The 14,839-nt window shown below is 38.7% G+C and overlaps 1 protein-coding gene across 2 annotated transcripts in view; it reads right to left on the reverse strand.

Moving 5' to 3' along the window:
* The window catches only part of SUSD4 (sushi domain containing 4), a 74,654-nt gene that overhangs the window by 29,916 nt on the left and 29,899 nt on the right, over positions 1-14,839 (reverse strand). For both annotated transcript variants that reach the window (XM_082758183.1, XM_082758184.1), the window contains exon 3: positions 1,015-1,227. In XM_082758183.1, coding sequence (XP_082614309.1) covers positions 1,015-1,227 — 213 coding nt within the window. The remainder of the gene's footprint in view (positions 1-1,014; positions 1,228-14,839) is intronic.

Here is a 14,839-nt window from a genome sequence, read left to right on the forward strand (position 1 = left end):
TGGAAGGCCTCCTGAAATAGAGTTTATCTTGCTCCACCTTGAAATCAGTGAGGCATTGCTAATGATTTCACATCTTCAAACAGTTCTGTGAATTGTGCTGGTGTCACAATACTAAAATATACACACTTAATTTAAGTAATGCTTTTCATGTCTGTTGATTTTCATAGATCTATTGACCAAAATAAGTCAACCTAAAGAACAAGTTATAGCTTTAATATACTTGGTGAAATAAATCGTTCATGTTGCTTGGGGGTGTTTTTGGCCAAAAAGTGTATTTATGATATTCAGATTAGTATTGCTTCTATCAAATTCCTCAAAGAAGAAAGTAATTTAATGCCCTAAATATTTAAAATCAAATACAATTTCAAAAGAACACAAAACACACTATAATAAAAATAAGTTCTTTTATGCCATAGCAGTCTGATTTACCTCAAAGTAAATTTCTCCAATGACTTTAAACTTCTGCATTCCATGCATATTTGATGTACTTACTTGAATCATGCACATGCCATAAAATGCCATAAAATACAATTGTTTAAAACTTCTCATTAAAAGGAGTAGTAGCATTGGAAATTAATTATATTTTCCTAGTAAGATATTACAGAAAGCAGTATTATGCAGACGGCTTTAACAAATAGTTATAAACAGTTTGCTGATCATGGAAGGTTTTTTTGTTGTTGTTGTTTTTTTTTTTTTTTTTTGTCTCTGCATCAATTTGTAACTACTGTAAAAGTAGAACTTTATCTTTTTTTCTTTTTTTTCTTTTTTTTTTCTTTTTTTTTTTTTCTTTTAAGATTCTTTTATGTCCCTTTCAACACACAGACACACAGACACACAAAACCTCTCACAGTACAAACTCAATGGACAGACAGGATGTATGGGAAACTAAAGTGTGTATCAAATATGACCTAATAAAATACATTCCAGTCTTTTATGTCTTGTGCAGATGGACACGATACATGTACAAGTGTGAAGCACTGACACTGGTGAATTGTTTTAAGAAAATTGACTTACCTTCTTGTAGGCACACAGGTTTATCACTTGGTTTCCAGCTCAGGGAGCCATTAAAGTGTCTCACACAAAGTTTTTTTGAAGTACCATTAAGCCTGTATCCTTCTTGGCAATGAAACCGGACTACCACACTTTCAAAGAAGACACCTGCACTGGGTGTCTTGTATCCATGTTCAGGAGCTCCAGGATCACCACAAGCATGTAGGTCATCGAACCCTATATCAGACAAAGATACAAACTATGTTCATTTCACTCCTCATGCAGCCATAGTCACACTCATCCTAGGCTTTTTCATTTGATTTTTAATCTTCTTGGGGGCCTCACATTTTCCATTAATGACCACTATCAACCCTACTTGGGTACTACGTGCTCCAGACTTGGGAGAGGACCAACCTCCAGCTACTGCACAAATACTTGGGTGACACAAATAATTCCATCTTGTTAGGCAGCTATGGAGGAAGCAAGGTCAACCACACTCCTTGATAGCTGACCTGTAAAAACATAAAGCACTTGACCCAACCTACCTGCGGGGATTGCTCAGTAATGTATCTGTAATTACTCTTGGGGGCTATGGGATTCTGGAGTTCTGGTACAGTCACTGGAAAAAATAATAATGTGTCAGAAGCAGAGAGGAAGAGGAAATAAAGAAAAGGACATGAAGCCTAACTGTCATCCAAAGACACAGTAACTAAAACAGAAGATAAACTGCTAGGTACAGGGAGATTCTGATTTATCTGGGAGATTTACCACAGGAAAAAAAAGACAATGTGATGTTGCATATATATGTGTTCCTCCTATGAAGTGGGTTTGGTGACCCTACTAAATTCTTAAAACACTGTTATGGGAGTTCTGTATTGCTGCATTAATGCCAGAAAGGAGCTTGTAAAGCCATTTATAGCCACAAAAATAACTGTAAAATAACAAACAAAAAGCCAAGAGTTGCAATCATAAAATGGACTATTTGTCACTTAATCAAAACCATTTCAATGTCATTTGCATAAACTGAAGCTTTTTTATGCTGCAAATCAACAAATGTTTAGTGCAGTACTCAACAAATACTGTGTACTAAAATAGCAAAATATCTTAGCAGGAGGAACAGCAGAGGGGCAATTAATACTGGTAGGAGGGGAGGGATGCTTGGAAAATTTGTAAATCATCACATTTTGGCATTAATGGTTTGATTTTAAGATAGTGGCATCAGAGAGCTTCACCTACTTCTTGGGTGATAAGCATGAAGTGTAGTACAGTCAGGGAGTATATATTACAGTCGACTATTTTTCAAAATAAATTTGTTTCCTGAGACTAAATCATGCTGTCCAGTGAAGGGCTCAGAAAAAGTCAACCAGAGGGGACAGCATTTTTCTGTCTCCGTCCATACCACAGCTGCTTGTATGTGGGTCAAGTCCACTGTGCTGAACTGCCCCCACCAGACTGTGATTTCCAGGAGGTGACCTGAGACTTGAGATGGCCAGAGCCAAGTCTGAATGCCTGCATGCCAGAGAGAGCCATCACCTACACCCAGCCTCTACCCCTCCACAGTGCTTCTATATCAGGGCTACTTCACCTAAAGAGCTGTCATTATTGTCCCCTCTTTTCAGAGCACCTGCTTTTATCTGGTTTTACTCCTCCATCCAGTGAAGTTTATCAGAAGGAAAGAAAGGTCAATGCAATAGCCAAGTGAAACCAATCTCTGAACTTTATGTCTAATCATCAGCCAATGGACCAAAACCTCCAGTGCAAACCGCCCAAGACTCTGTAATTTGCTAGCATGATGAAGAAGGAGAAAAACAGTCATCATGTTCAGGATTATACACTGTATACAACACTTAATAATAGAGAAGTGCTACACATTTTTACTGGAGATTAAAAAGAAACCTCTTATTCTTCGGGCACCAAACTTACATCTTTCAATAAAGTCAGTGATGATCTTAATTAATTTTCCATTAAGCCAAGGGATAACATGACATTTAGTTCATTTCTGTTACTTTGGTAACCTCAGAACTTGCAGTCAGGCAAAGAATATTATAACCTGCCTTGATCTTTTTTTACTAACTGCTTCAGGGAAAAGTACACAAACTGTCCACTAAGCCTCTGCAACAACAATAAGAATAAAACCAAAACAAAAAGAATTGTGCTAAGATCACATGCAATTTACAGAGAAAAAAAAAAAAAAAAAAAAGAGTTGCTGCGTGGTCCCACTGGAGGAGCAAAATGATGGAGCAGCGATGCAGAGTTTTCATTAGTTCAAATCAAAGTTAGAGATTTTGGGACTGTCAGCACAAAATCCAACATGGAAGGCTAGAGAGTTTTTTCCCCTGGTGCAGCTTAATTCGGTGACCCTATTGCCACTTTTCTGGTGACCTTTCACAAGCAAAGATTTTCATTCCTCCTAGGGATCATTTTGCAGTAAGTTGATCTCTTAGGTTGCTTTTCTCTTGAGCACACTTTGTGGGCAGACAATGCTATACCCTAGGGGAACTCCCAAGAAGGAACTGAAACATGAATGGAAGAATTAAATGATGTACCCTTAGTTTCTATAAACCCAGCAGTCAGCTGTTGTTCAGCTACAGAATAATATACGACACATGGAATTAGCATGGGATCACTGTATTTCCATTGCTTGTTCCTGAAGAAAGGAAAAAGGAAAAAGTTTCATGGAATAACTGGCATATGCAATAGCGTGTGCTGAGTATTTCGATACCTTATTTGGCTGAGAGTTAAGTCCATCATTATTATTATTATTTTTTTTTTTTTCATTTTAAGTATGAAGCCTCTGGTACGATATTCAAGAACAATAATGCTAAAAGATTCAACTGCAGTCCAGTTGTCCTTAGTGAGACCAGAGCTGGTCCTTTACATTGCAGTAATTTCTATATGATCTCATTTTGTTAAGCTCAACTCTGTCTTGTCAAAAAATAAGTGAATGCATGTCTCTGATAAAATAGATCTTGGTACATTACATATTTTTTTTCTCATGATCTTTAGTTTCTTTCCCTTTTCAATGTTTTAAGAGCAGCTGCTCAGAATTCTGATATAGGGATATGAGGTTGCATCTTTGTTTTTTTTTGTTGTTGATTTTGTTGATTTTTTAATTTATTTATTTTTAATAGCAGGAATAATGTTAAATAACAGACTGGAAATCTTTTCTTTGCCACCTTTAGAACTTGAAGAAACCAGCCAAGAAAAAGTTTCCAGACAGATCTATAAGATAAAACTTTGGGGGAAAAAAAAAAAAAAAAAAAAAAAAAAAAGGAAAACCAATCTTCTGTTTATAGCAGAAAGGTGTTATCTAGCAGGAAAGAGTATATCGAGTAAGTTAAAAAATAACAGAATTACAGTGAATTCTATTTCTTCAATGAGTCATTAGGGTGAATAGAATGAAATTTTACTTTGTCCCCTGGACTGTCTTCATGGTTAAAAAGAGGCAAAAGTGAATTATCAGCACCTACAAGACAAAAACTACACAGCACACTTGTCAAATGAAGCAGTGGATTTTCATGCTATCTACAACAGCAAAAATTTAGTAAGATCAGCAGCCATCTTCATAATTAGCACTGTATCACTATCAATGGTTTTATGGGATGCTATCATATGGTGTTAAATCCCTAAGGACTACACAATTAGTGCTGAAACCGATTACTTCAGTAATCTGAATTGCTTAATATTTAATCTAACTAGCAGACTTCAAGGGAAACCAGCTGATGTGATTTTTTTGGACTTCAGCAAGGCTTTTGACACGGTTTCCCATAGGATCCTACTGGACAAAATGTCCACCATACAGCTAAATAAAAACATCATACGATGGGTGAGCAATTGGCTAACGGGCAGGGCCCAAAGGGTTATGGTAAATGGAGCTGCGTCAGGCTGGCGGGCGGTCACCAGTGGGGTCCCTCAAGGCTCCATTTTAGGACCGGTACTTTTCAATATTTTTATAAATGATCTGGATGTAGGAATAGAGGGTATTTTGAGCAAGTTTGCTGATGACACCAAACTTGGAGGAGTTGTGGACTCAAATGAGGGCGTAAAGGCCTTGCAGAGGGATCTGGACAGGTTGGAGAGCTGGGCGATCACCAACCGCATGAAGTTCAATAAGAGCAAGTGCCGGGTCCTGCACCTGGGACGGGGAAACCCTGGCTGCATGTACAGACTGGGCGATGAGACGCTGGAGAGCAGCCTAGAAGAGAGGGATCTGGGGGTCGTGGTAGACAGCAAGTTGAATATGAGCCAGCAGTGTGCCCTGGCAGCCAGGAGGGCCAATCGTATCCTGGGGTGCATCAGGAACGGCATCGCTAGTAGGTCAAGGGAGGTGATTGTCCCGCTCTACTCTGCGCTGGTGCGGCCTCACCTCGAGTACTGTGTGCAGTTCTGGGCACCACAGTATAAAAAGGACATGAAACTGTTGGAAAGTGTCCAGAGGAGGGCTACGAAGATGGTGAAAGGCCTTGAGGGGAAGACGTACGAGGAACGGCTGAGGTCACTGGGCCTGTTCAGCCTGGAGAAGAGGAGGCTGAGGGGAGACCTCATCGCAGTCTACAACTTCCTCGTAAGGGGTTGTCAAGAGGCAGGAGACCTTTTCTCCATTAACACTAGTGACAGGACCCGCGGGAACGGGGTTAAGCTGAGGCAGGGGAAATTTAGGCTGGACGTCAGGAGGGGGTTCTTCACAGAGAGGGTGGTTGCACACTGGAACAGGCTCCCCAGGGAAGTGGTCACTGCACCGAGCCTGTCTGAATTTAAGAAGAGATTGGACTGTGAACTTAGGCACATGGTCTGAACTTTTGGGTAGACCCGTGCGGTGTCGAGAGTTGGACTTGATGATCCTTAAGGGTCCCTTCCAACTCAGGATATTCTATGATTCTATGATTCTATGATTCTATGTATCATGGCATCTTTAAGGAATATGGGTTAAAATAAAGTGAGCAATAATGCTTTCTGATGAGACTCAGGAGTACACAAGCTCATTATCACCAGTAAAACATGTAGTTGATACAGAATGTATTTTGGTTGTGGTATTTACCATATTTCTAATGCTGGACCATCAGGAGGTCATCACAAAACAGCAATGCTCTTTACCTGGATAAAGCACAAGTATTTTATATGGGTTTTTACTTACCTAAATTACTTGCTATAGTCAGTCAGATAAAAATGATGGCAAATGAATGAGAAGACTGAAAAACAAGCAGTGCTTTCCTTGGGGTGTAAAAAGGACCATTACTGTCCGTTTGAATGGAATGTAGTATTGGAATTCTGCATTGTTCTCTCACATAAAATGATTCATCTCATCTCTTAATGAAAAAGCCCCAAATATCAGAAACCAGTTATCTGACAAAATGATGTAACTTTCCAAATCCTGTTCACTTCTGAATTAAAATAACAGCTCTTCATACTTCTGTATTTTTTTCACTCCTACTGCAAATCCATCCAGCAGACTTATATCAGCTCAGAGTCTTAATAAAATATTCTGATCAGAGGTTCAATGTGAATATCGCCATTAACCGACTATTCCATTGGAAAACAGAATTTATGAAGTCTGTAAACTGGCAAATTGTTTGTTGACAAATAGAGCTATTCCTATCCTCACTGCTAGAACCATATAGACACGTTTAACCACATTTGTATGTCTGTGAGCAGCTCGTTCTGTCTGAAGTGAGCAGCAAAGACAGTCACTCTCCAACACTAGAAGAGCACTGCCAACAGAAGTCAAGTGGACAGAAAGGACAGGGGTAAATAACTTATCTGTGATCACATGAAGTCATCACAGCCACAACTGAATTTTAGATGTGCCTAAAGAAATGCAGGAGGAAGAATCCTTCAGCTCTTCCCATCATCCTGCATTTCTCAGCATCTTTTTCTCAATTTCATCTTTTGTTTTCCTTGTTTCAGTCTTCCCTCCCCTCACCTCGATACCTTATAACACCTGGTAAATTCATGCTGCTTTTGAAGTTATTTCTAATCAAGATTCGATGCAATTATTTGCCTCTAAAGTTGCTATATAGCAGTTCGCTGACAAACTGTTGATGCTTGTTACCTCAGAAATGGCTGCACTCACTCCTGAACAGAGATACCACTTTCATTTCAGTGTATTAAATACACACTGTGAAGGAAAAGTGATATATAATGTGTAATAATATTCAAGATGTATTGGGGCTCCCTAAATCAGCAAATTCTGTCTATCTCAGGGGTGCTAGAGGGACTCAGAGGCTTTACAGCTTGTGACAGGACTAGATTGCTTGCGAACACGTTTTATAAGGAGCCTGTAAACACTGCAGAAGTGGGATATCTTAGGCCAGCTCTGAGTAGAAAGCTGTATTAGGAATAAAACAGAAGGGCCACAAGTGCAAACATGCCAAGGGCTTGCTCGTCTCATACAAAGGAAAAATCATTTTCATTCCTTTAACAGTTTCTGCCCTGTTTATGTGAAAGCCACACAGGCACAGCATTTTGTGCCTGTGGCTGTTTATGCTTCCTTGCCATCAATGACATTAATTGAACTATCCACATACTAGTGTAACAAGAAAAGGAAGGATGTGCTTAGATTAGCATCTAGCCTTGAAAGCCAAACAAAATTATAAACCTGTAATTTCATTAGTGAAATGCTTGCTAAAATCTAAACTCTGTTTGATTCCTTAAGGGTCACTGGTGCTTAAGCTTCCCCGAGGCTTCAGCAGCCTCGTATAACTCTGCCCTGTTTAAGATGTGAATCACAACCTCTCTGGCTATCCTTGCAGAACACGCTCACAACTTCAGTGCGGTTGAATATCCCTTCTTACTCAACTGAGCCTTATCCAGGGCAGCATAGCAACCCACCTGAAGAAAGGGAGCTGTTCAAATTACCAATGAGCTCTGGGGGTGGATACTTTGCTTAAGTCACAAGTTAGTCTGTAAAATCAAGAACACCATTAAGATTTTTTTTTCTTTTTTTTTTTCCCCTCATAACCCAGGAGTGTGAGAGCAGAAAAATGGGTAAATCACTGTGTAATGCAGTTCATGGGCACCAAAACCATTCGTATGCAATAAAAACATGAATATGCAAGCCCTGCACAAGGGGCAACAGGTCCAAGAGAGGCAACCAATTCCTGAAAAGGATGAAAGGCTTTCTCATTTGCAATACCTCATTTTTATTATTCCACTTCATATCCTCTTCTCGCCCATCCCTGTGTTCTCAAGCTTCCTTCCCTCTCACTAACCCCAAACCAAATCACCACCTGCCCTTGCACCCTCCTATTAAGTCTTCCATGCTCCGAAATCTTATACCCTGTCAGGCTCACCACCTCTCTTGCTCCCCTTCACAACCCCAGACAAGGACACCCAACCCATGTGCTCACCCCTCCGCTGAGTTTTGCACGCTGAGCCAGAGCACAGATCCTGGTGCCACCACTGCCACCACATACACCTCACCGTGAAGTGCCTTTCACACCATGTCGGGTGTTTGTGCCTCTGTTTAGCAGTGCTCACTCTGTACTGTGGGGACGCATGGGGTCCTCCCTCCTCATGAGGATGGCAGCCCCCATCTGCTGCCGGACACTCTGCTGCGTGGTCCCACTGGAGGAGCAAAATGATGGAGCAGTGATGCAGAGATGCTCCTAAGAGCCATGGTCAGTTCAACCTTAAAATCCCAACTCAGGCATGACAAGTCCCTGGGCACTCCTGTGCTAAACCAAACTGACATCTCCCTGGAGAGCCTCAGAAGCGCTACTCCCTCCAGAGAGGGCACAGGGGAGGGAAGGTGAGGAGCTGCAGCCAGGACAAACCAACAACAGGGGACAGGAAAGGTCTTCCAAGCATCGTGCTGGAGCTGCTGCTGTTCAGGAAACTCAGCAGGAGGAAAGAGCGAAGGAGCTGCATACGTATGGCAGGTTCAAGGGCCCTGCATTGACGACAGGGCAGAATGTAATAACAACACCTTTAATTCAGTGGCCATGCCTCCAGTTAGCTACTCAAATTACACTTCCAGACTCAGGGATGTTGGCACACCTCAGCTGCTGCCTGACCAGCATAAAACAGAAGAGAACAAGCAAAATTTTCTATCCATAGAGGTGATGACAATTTATAATTTAGAATGTGAATGTTGATACAGTATTCTTCTTTTTGTTACCTCCACATGAAGGTAATGCATAAGGAAATGCTACTTAAAATTGCTGGAAAATGAAGACGGTGTAGAATAAAATTAGTGGAACGCTTCAGTAATCCCAAAAGAATCTCTGAAAAATGCACTGGTTTCTTCTTGAAAATGAGTTTCTTCTAATTAATATCTTAAACAGCACAAGGCTGTCCCTTTAATCATATCTTCTCCTTGCAATTAATATAGCTATGTCATCTTTGTAAATAAGCCATTTCATTTATAATGCAAGAAGCACTTATTGTTTACAGCCTTTTGTAATCTCACAAGTCTGGATGCATAATTTATGAATCCTTACAAAATGTCACATGCTATTCTGTGGTCCTCTGAACCTAGCATCACTTAAATAAAATCAAAAAGCAGAAAATAAATCTGCCAGTGGTTCTACTGGCAGTATAGTTTATGTTTCTGTTACAGAAATTTACCCTATCTGTCCTAGGGTATGAGTCAACTTGTCACAAAAATCCCACAACCTCTTCCCAGTTCCTAAATTTTTAAACTGGATGTTTAGCTTTTGAACAACTCCATCTAAAATGATTACACCTCCATGCTGAGGTCTAGAGGCCTGTTGAACTCAAGCATTAGGCAGAAATAACTACAAGCCTGAAACCAGAGCTTGCTCAGCTTTTTGCATATATAATGTAAATATCTTATTCTTTTCCGTTTATTCAGAAAGTTCAGTTTAATCACTGAACAATCACAGTTCAAGCTGCAAACTCTAGTAGGGGTTCAAAAAATTTAAAACTATGTTTTTCTTTTCTATTGTGTGAAAAAGAATCACATGAGAATTAGTGACAACTTCCCGTTCAATTTCTCTTTTACAGATAATATTTCAGGTTTATAAGTACATTTTAAATATAAAATATGCTTAGATAAACTTACTTTTGTGCATATTTATAATACATGTTAATTTTAACTACTTATAAATGGTTCTTCTTCAAAATGTTATTTCCATAATTTTTATCTGAACCCTGAGTATCAATGAATTAGAACTTCAGACAAAAACACTAGATTATGAGTCTTTTAAAATAATCGAATGATGAAAAAACAACAATCAAAACCCTTTAGCCTACTGAAACCAATAATTCAGTAAATGTATATTAAGCTCTCTATGTGCTTCAATAAATGGACAAATACCTAACACATTCTCCTATTCAGCTTAAGGAACTGTAATAAAGGTAATACTTGCCAATGTGAGTTTGTTTCCTGGCGACCCATAAAACCATCATAAGGAATTAAATATGTACAAACCCCAAATACAAAACATTAATACATCACTTATGCCAAGATTTCCTTTTTAATGATTTAAATAAATAGATGAGCTCATTATTTTCTTTTAAATCAACCAACCCCACTTATATTTCCATCCTCATATGTAATGCTTTATATATTATATGTCTAATGATTTCATTAGAGTTGCAATATTGTCGATGAGGGAATCCAGCTTTAGGTCACTAAACAGGATTAACAACACAGAAAGCTACTAATAAAAAGTGCCAAATAAAGTAAAGATATGCTCCCATAATTTTAAGAATGTTATTGGCCTGAGGTGTTTTTAAAAAGCATTATCTATGTATTGCTGTTTATCAGTCCCATATTTTCAGTACTCTGGAAAGAATTAATTACCTTTACCGAGAGTTAGTTTAAACATTTTTAGTCTAGACATGCATCCCTTAGGAAATACAACAAAAACAAAAACAAAATAAAAAACACCATAAAGAATGAATCATGAGCTAGTTACTATAGTAATACTCTCCTCGACCAATAGCATAGAATATTATTCATCATAGCAAATCCAAAGCAGTGAAATGTCACTTACACCATTCAGCAGAGATCCTTGTTTCTACAAGATGCAGAAATCAAATACACAGAAGAATGAGCTGGGGGCTTGATATTTATCCTTTATTCAGTTACAGACTTCCCTATATAATGCTGTATTTTTATTGTATGCACTAGTATGGTAATTCAACAATTTTTGTTTTTCAGTTGTGTAATAGAAATTGATTTTATACTTTCCCAAGAACAGGCAGATATTAGGGACATATTGGGACAATCAGGATTAATGTGTGAATATTTTCATATTAAACTTTTTTTAATAAAGTGTACACTAGAGATGACTGAGCAACAAGGGATTTAAAAAGCTGGTACATACTTAAAGCAGGTGAGCAGACAGACACTATATCCAGCTTTTGCACTTGATTTATTATCACAAGTCCTCTGATGCTTCTGGATACTCTGACACCCCTTCTGCAGTATTACATTCTGTATACACCTATCCATGAAACTGTGACCTTTCTTCTTAGATGTAGGCCTCATCACAGTTATCCATTCTTTATTTGTATTTTCCTCTGAATTTTCTAATGTGTCCTATTTGAGAAATATCTGGAAGTCTGCAATAATGCAGAACTCATCAGCTTGTCTTTTGAGAAGATTTGAACAATGAATCACTAAAAGGGCAAGAAGCAGATGCTTTTCTTGCTGGTGACTTATTTGGTTAGCCTTGTGAAGCTGGGGCATTATTTACCTCTATATCAAGAAGATGGAAAGAAAGATAAGGTGGTTTTGCTGGTTCACCAGATATCTACAAAATAATTGTGCTTTTCAAATTTGTTCCAGATCACACTGTAAAAGTTATACTCAAATAAGTCTTTCAGAAAGGAAACAGATAATATCCACTGGGGAAAACAAAACAAAACAAAAAAAAAAAAACAAAAAAAAACAACACAACAACAATCAACCAACCAAAAAAACACTGACTGATTTTAGCTCCTATATGGAAGGGAAACTTCTGATTTCTTTCTATATTGAAAAGTGGTTTCATGTGCCTATGTTTTGCTAATACTGCTAGCATTAAGATTTTAGATTGTTGTTTCCCTTCACCAGAATGCATTAAATGAAGAAAAATGAAACAAAGTTTGCTTGTTATTTTAAAAGAATGAGAGAAAAACATAAAATGGTATAGAAAAGAAGCAGGGACCCAGTTTGGCACAAGTAATGAAGTATTGTCATCATATTGAAACAATTTTTATTTAACATTACTCATTTTAAATGCTCTGGGGTAAGCTATTCTGTCCATAGTGAAAAGACTGGAAAAAAAAATCAGAGGTAGGCTAAGATGATACAGAAGCATATTTATTCTTTTCCTTTTGACTCAATCTAATTCCTCAGTAAATACAAAAGCAAACAAAACAAACAAACAACAACAACAACAACTAACAACAACAACAAAGAAACACACCTATGACCCTGGAAAAACAACCTTAACATTTGTTCCAGACTCTGTTTAAATAGTTGGTTGGGAATGGGACTATAGCAGCAGATAATTTAGTTTCACAGCTTTCTTTGTTAAAAATGCCCCTGTATTCATGGCCATACTGCGGACACAAGTAGGAACAGTTGCACCCTCCTCTCCTCCCAACTACGTCTTTCTACTCCTTCCCTGGTACCAGTGGGGTGAACTGGCTGAAAACAAGCCTTGCAATGCAAATTGTTGGCTGTGCTGATCGTGCTGGCCATCTGAGCACAGTCAGCACATTGACAAGGGCAGGAGTGGAATGTGCAGTGGGGAGCAAAGGTGTAAGAAGTATTTTTCTGGTGCATTTTCCATTCAGATTGGCCCAGGTCAATCAACAAAACCACACCTTCATGGAGTGACTTTGCACGTTGATAAAGGTCACAGTTAATCTTGCAATTATTGCTATTATTATGAATAGTCCTCTAGACCTCTCTTTGACATATCCAATAATTGGACCTGCTCTGCAGGGCACCTCCAAAACTATTTCAATGACAAACATCACAGACACACTCTCAATTTTTGTAACAAGATTTTTAAGGTGAAATCCTTTACTAATAATCAGTGTGTGAAGATCTCCCTGGCCCAGTATTTCCCCTTTCAACAGAATGTTTCTTCTCTTGTAATTTTCTTACCAATTTTGCAGTTCTTCTATTAATCCAAATCTTCACATAGACTTTCTCTGGTGGCAGTTTGCTAAAGTCAAGACAGACAATATTTGCTGCATTTCCCTTGCTTGATATCATCTCAGGAGATTAACCAATTAGTCTGACACAACCTTTCTTAATATATCTATGCTTTTTTTAAAAAATATCATTCTTAATGTACCTCCCAGACTTTTAATTTCTATAATGTAGAAAAATTCTAAAATATTGTGAATTACTGAAGTGAGAAAACAAAGCGCCAGGCTGCCCAGATCATGGAGACTTATATTTTTTCTGTTTTTATCTGTGGGCTTTACAGATACTGTCTTAGGGCACCGCTGGAAGTCTCCCACCCTCAGTTATGTATATGACAGTGAACTTATGCAGAACAGGAGGAAGCTGAGGACAGAAGAGAAACTGGAGGAGGAGCCGCAGGAGTGACTTGGCAAAGGCACAGAGATGGGATGTATTGACTTATAAAAATATGTTAGCCTGGAAACTGCCTGACAGCTTTTTGGGTGGTGCTACCACTAAGGGAGAAGAGGGATGAAGGCGTGAACACAAGAAGAAGCCTAGCAGGGTTCCCAGTTAGCTAAATGGGGACCTAGCAAGGCATAAGAGGGAAGAGAAGGGGAACTCTCAGCCACAGACAGTGTTGCTGAGAGGAAGGGCAGTGCCTGAAACAAGTTGTTCAATGACAGGAAGAAACCGAGGAGAGGCAGGACAGATTTGGAGGTTGGTAATATACCATGAGAGACTTCTCAAGGGTTAATGGCCTATCCTTTTGGAACAGAAGAACTTGACGTGCCTTTCCTTTCCCTTCCTTTCCCTTCCTTTCCTTGCCTTGCCTTGCCTTGCCTTTCCTCCTGCTGATGACTCTAAAAACTACATACTCCATAATGTACTCTGCATTGACAACAGAGAAGTTGAGACTGTCAGATGAAATCTAATGCACTTTATATAATGTATACACTCTGCTATTAGGTACTTGAAAGATTGGGAGTTATGGAATTGATGTGCACAGATAATAGATAATGCTGAGCTATCTGATGCTCAAAATATTTCCATAAAAACCAATATGAAAATCACATATACTGGTTAAATTTAAAGACCATGGGCATCTGTTCTTCAGAAAGTGTTCACATCCCTTCCAATCATGAAAATAGATTCTCATCATTTTGAAGGACTAGAGGAAGAGAAAGAATAAGCTGTTATTTAATTTTTTATGGCACCATAAATTGACTAGCTGGGAGCTAGGAAAGTTCTGGAACTAGCAAAGAAATGATTTTTTGTTCTTATTCAAAGGATAAGAGTTTTAACCACATAAACAATCAATTTGTTTAAAAGTTATTTTTCTTAATAGATATTAATTTGAGGATTTCTGCAGTTTCTCTTTCCCTAGAGTGTTAAATGGCTCTTTTCAGAGTAACAGCTGCAGCAAACCTACTTAAAATAACAAGCAGGCGGTACACAGATCCATACATATGCTTTGCTAGAAACAGGCAGCATACCCAGATTTATATGTATGCCAGTCCCCTAGGATGTCATAATTGTGTTTGTTCTTTTAATAACTTTAGGCTCCAGTGATCAGAATAAAAATTCCATGCTGAAGCTAATGCTTCATCCTTGGTTCACCTTACTACCCCGAATTATGTAATAAGCAGACTTAAATAAATGCAGGAGTCTGGCTCCTGCCTTACACCGTAGTCTCCGGCCATACACGTAATGGGTTGCCTGATTTAATTCAGGGTCTTTTGTTTCAAAGCTTACATT

This window comes from Aythya marila (assembly GCF_965140915.1).
Source record: "Aythya marila genome assembly, chromosome: 3".
NCBI lineage: Eukaryota > Metazoa > Chordata > Aves > Anseriformes > Anatidae > Aythya > Aythya marila.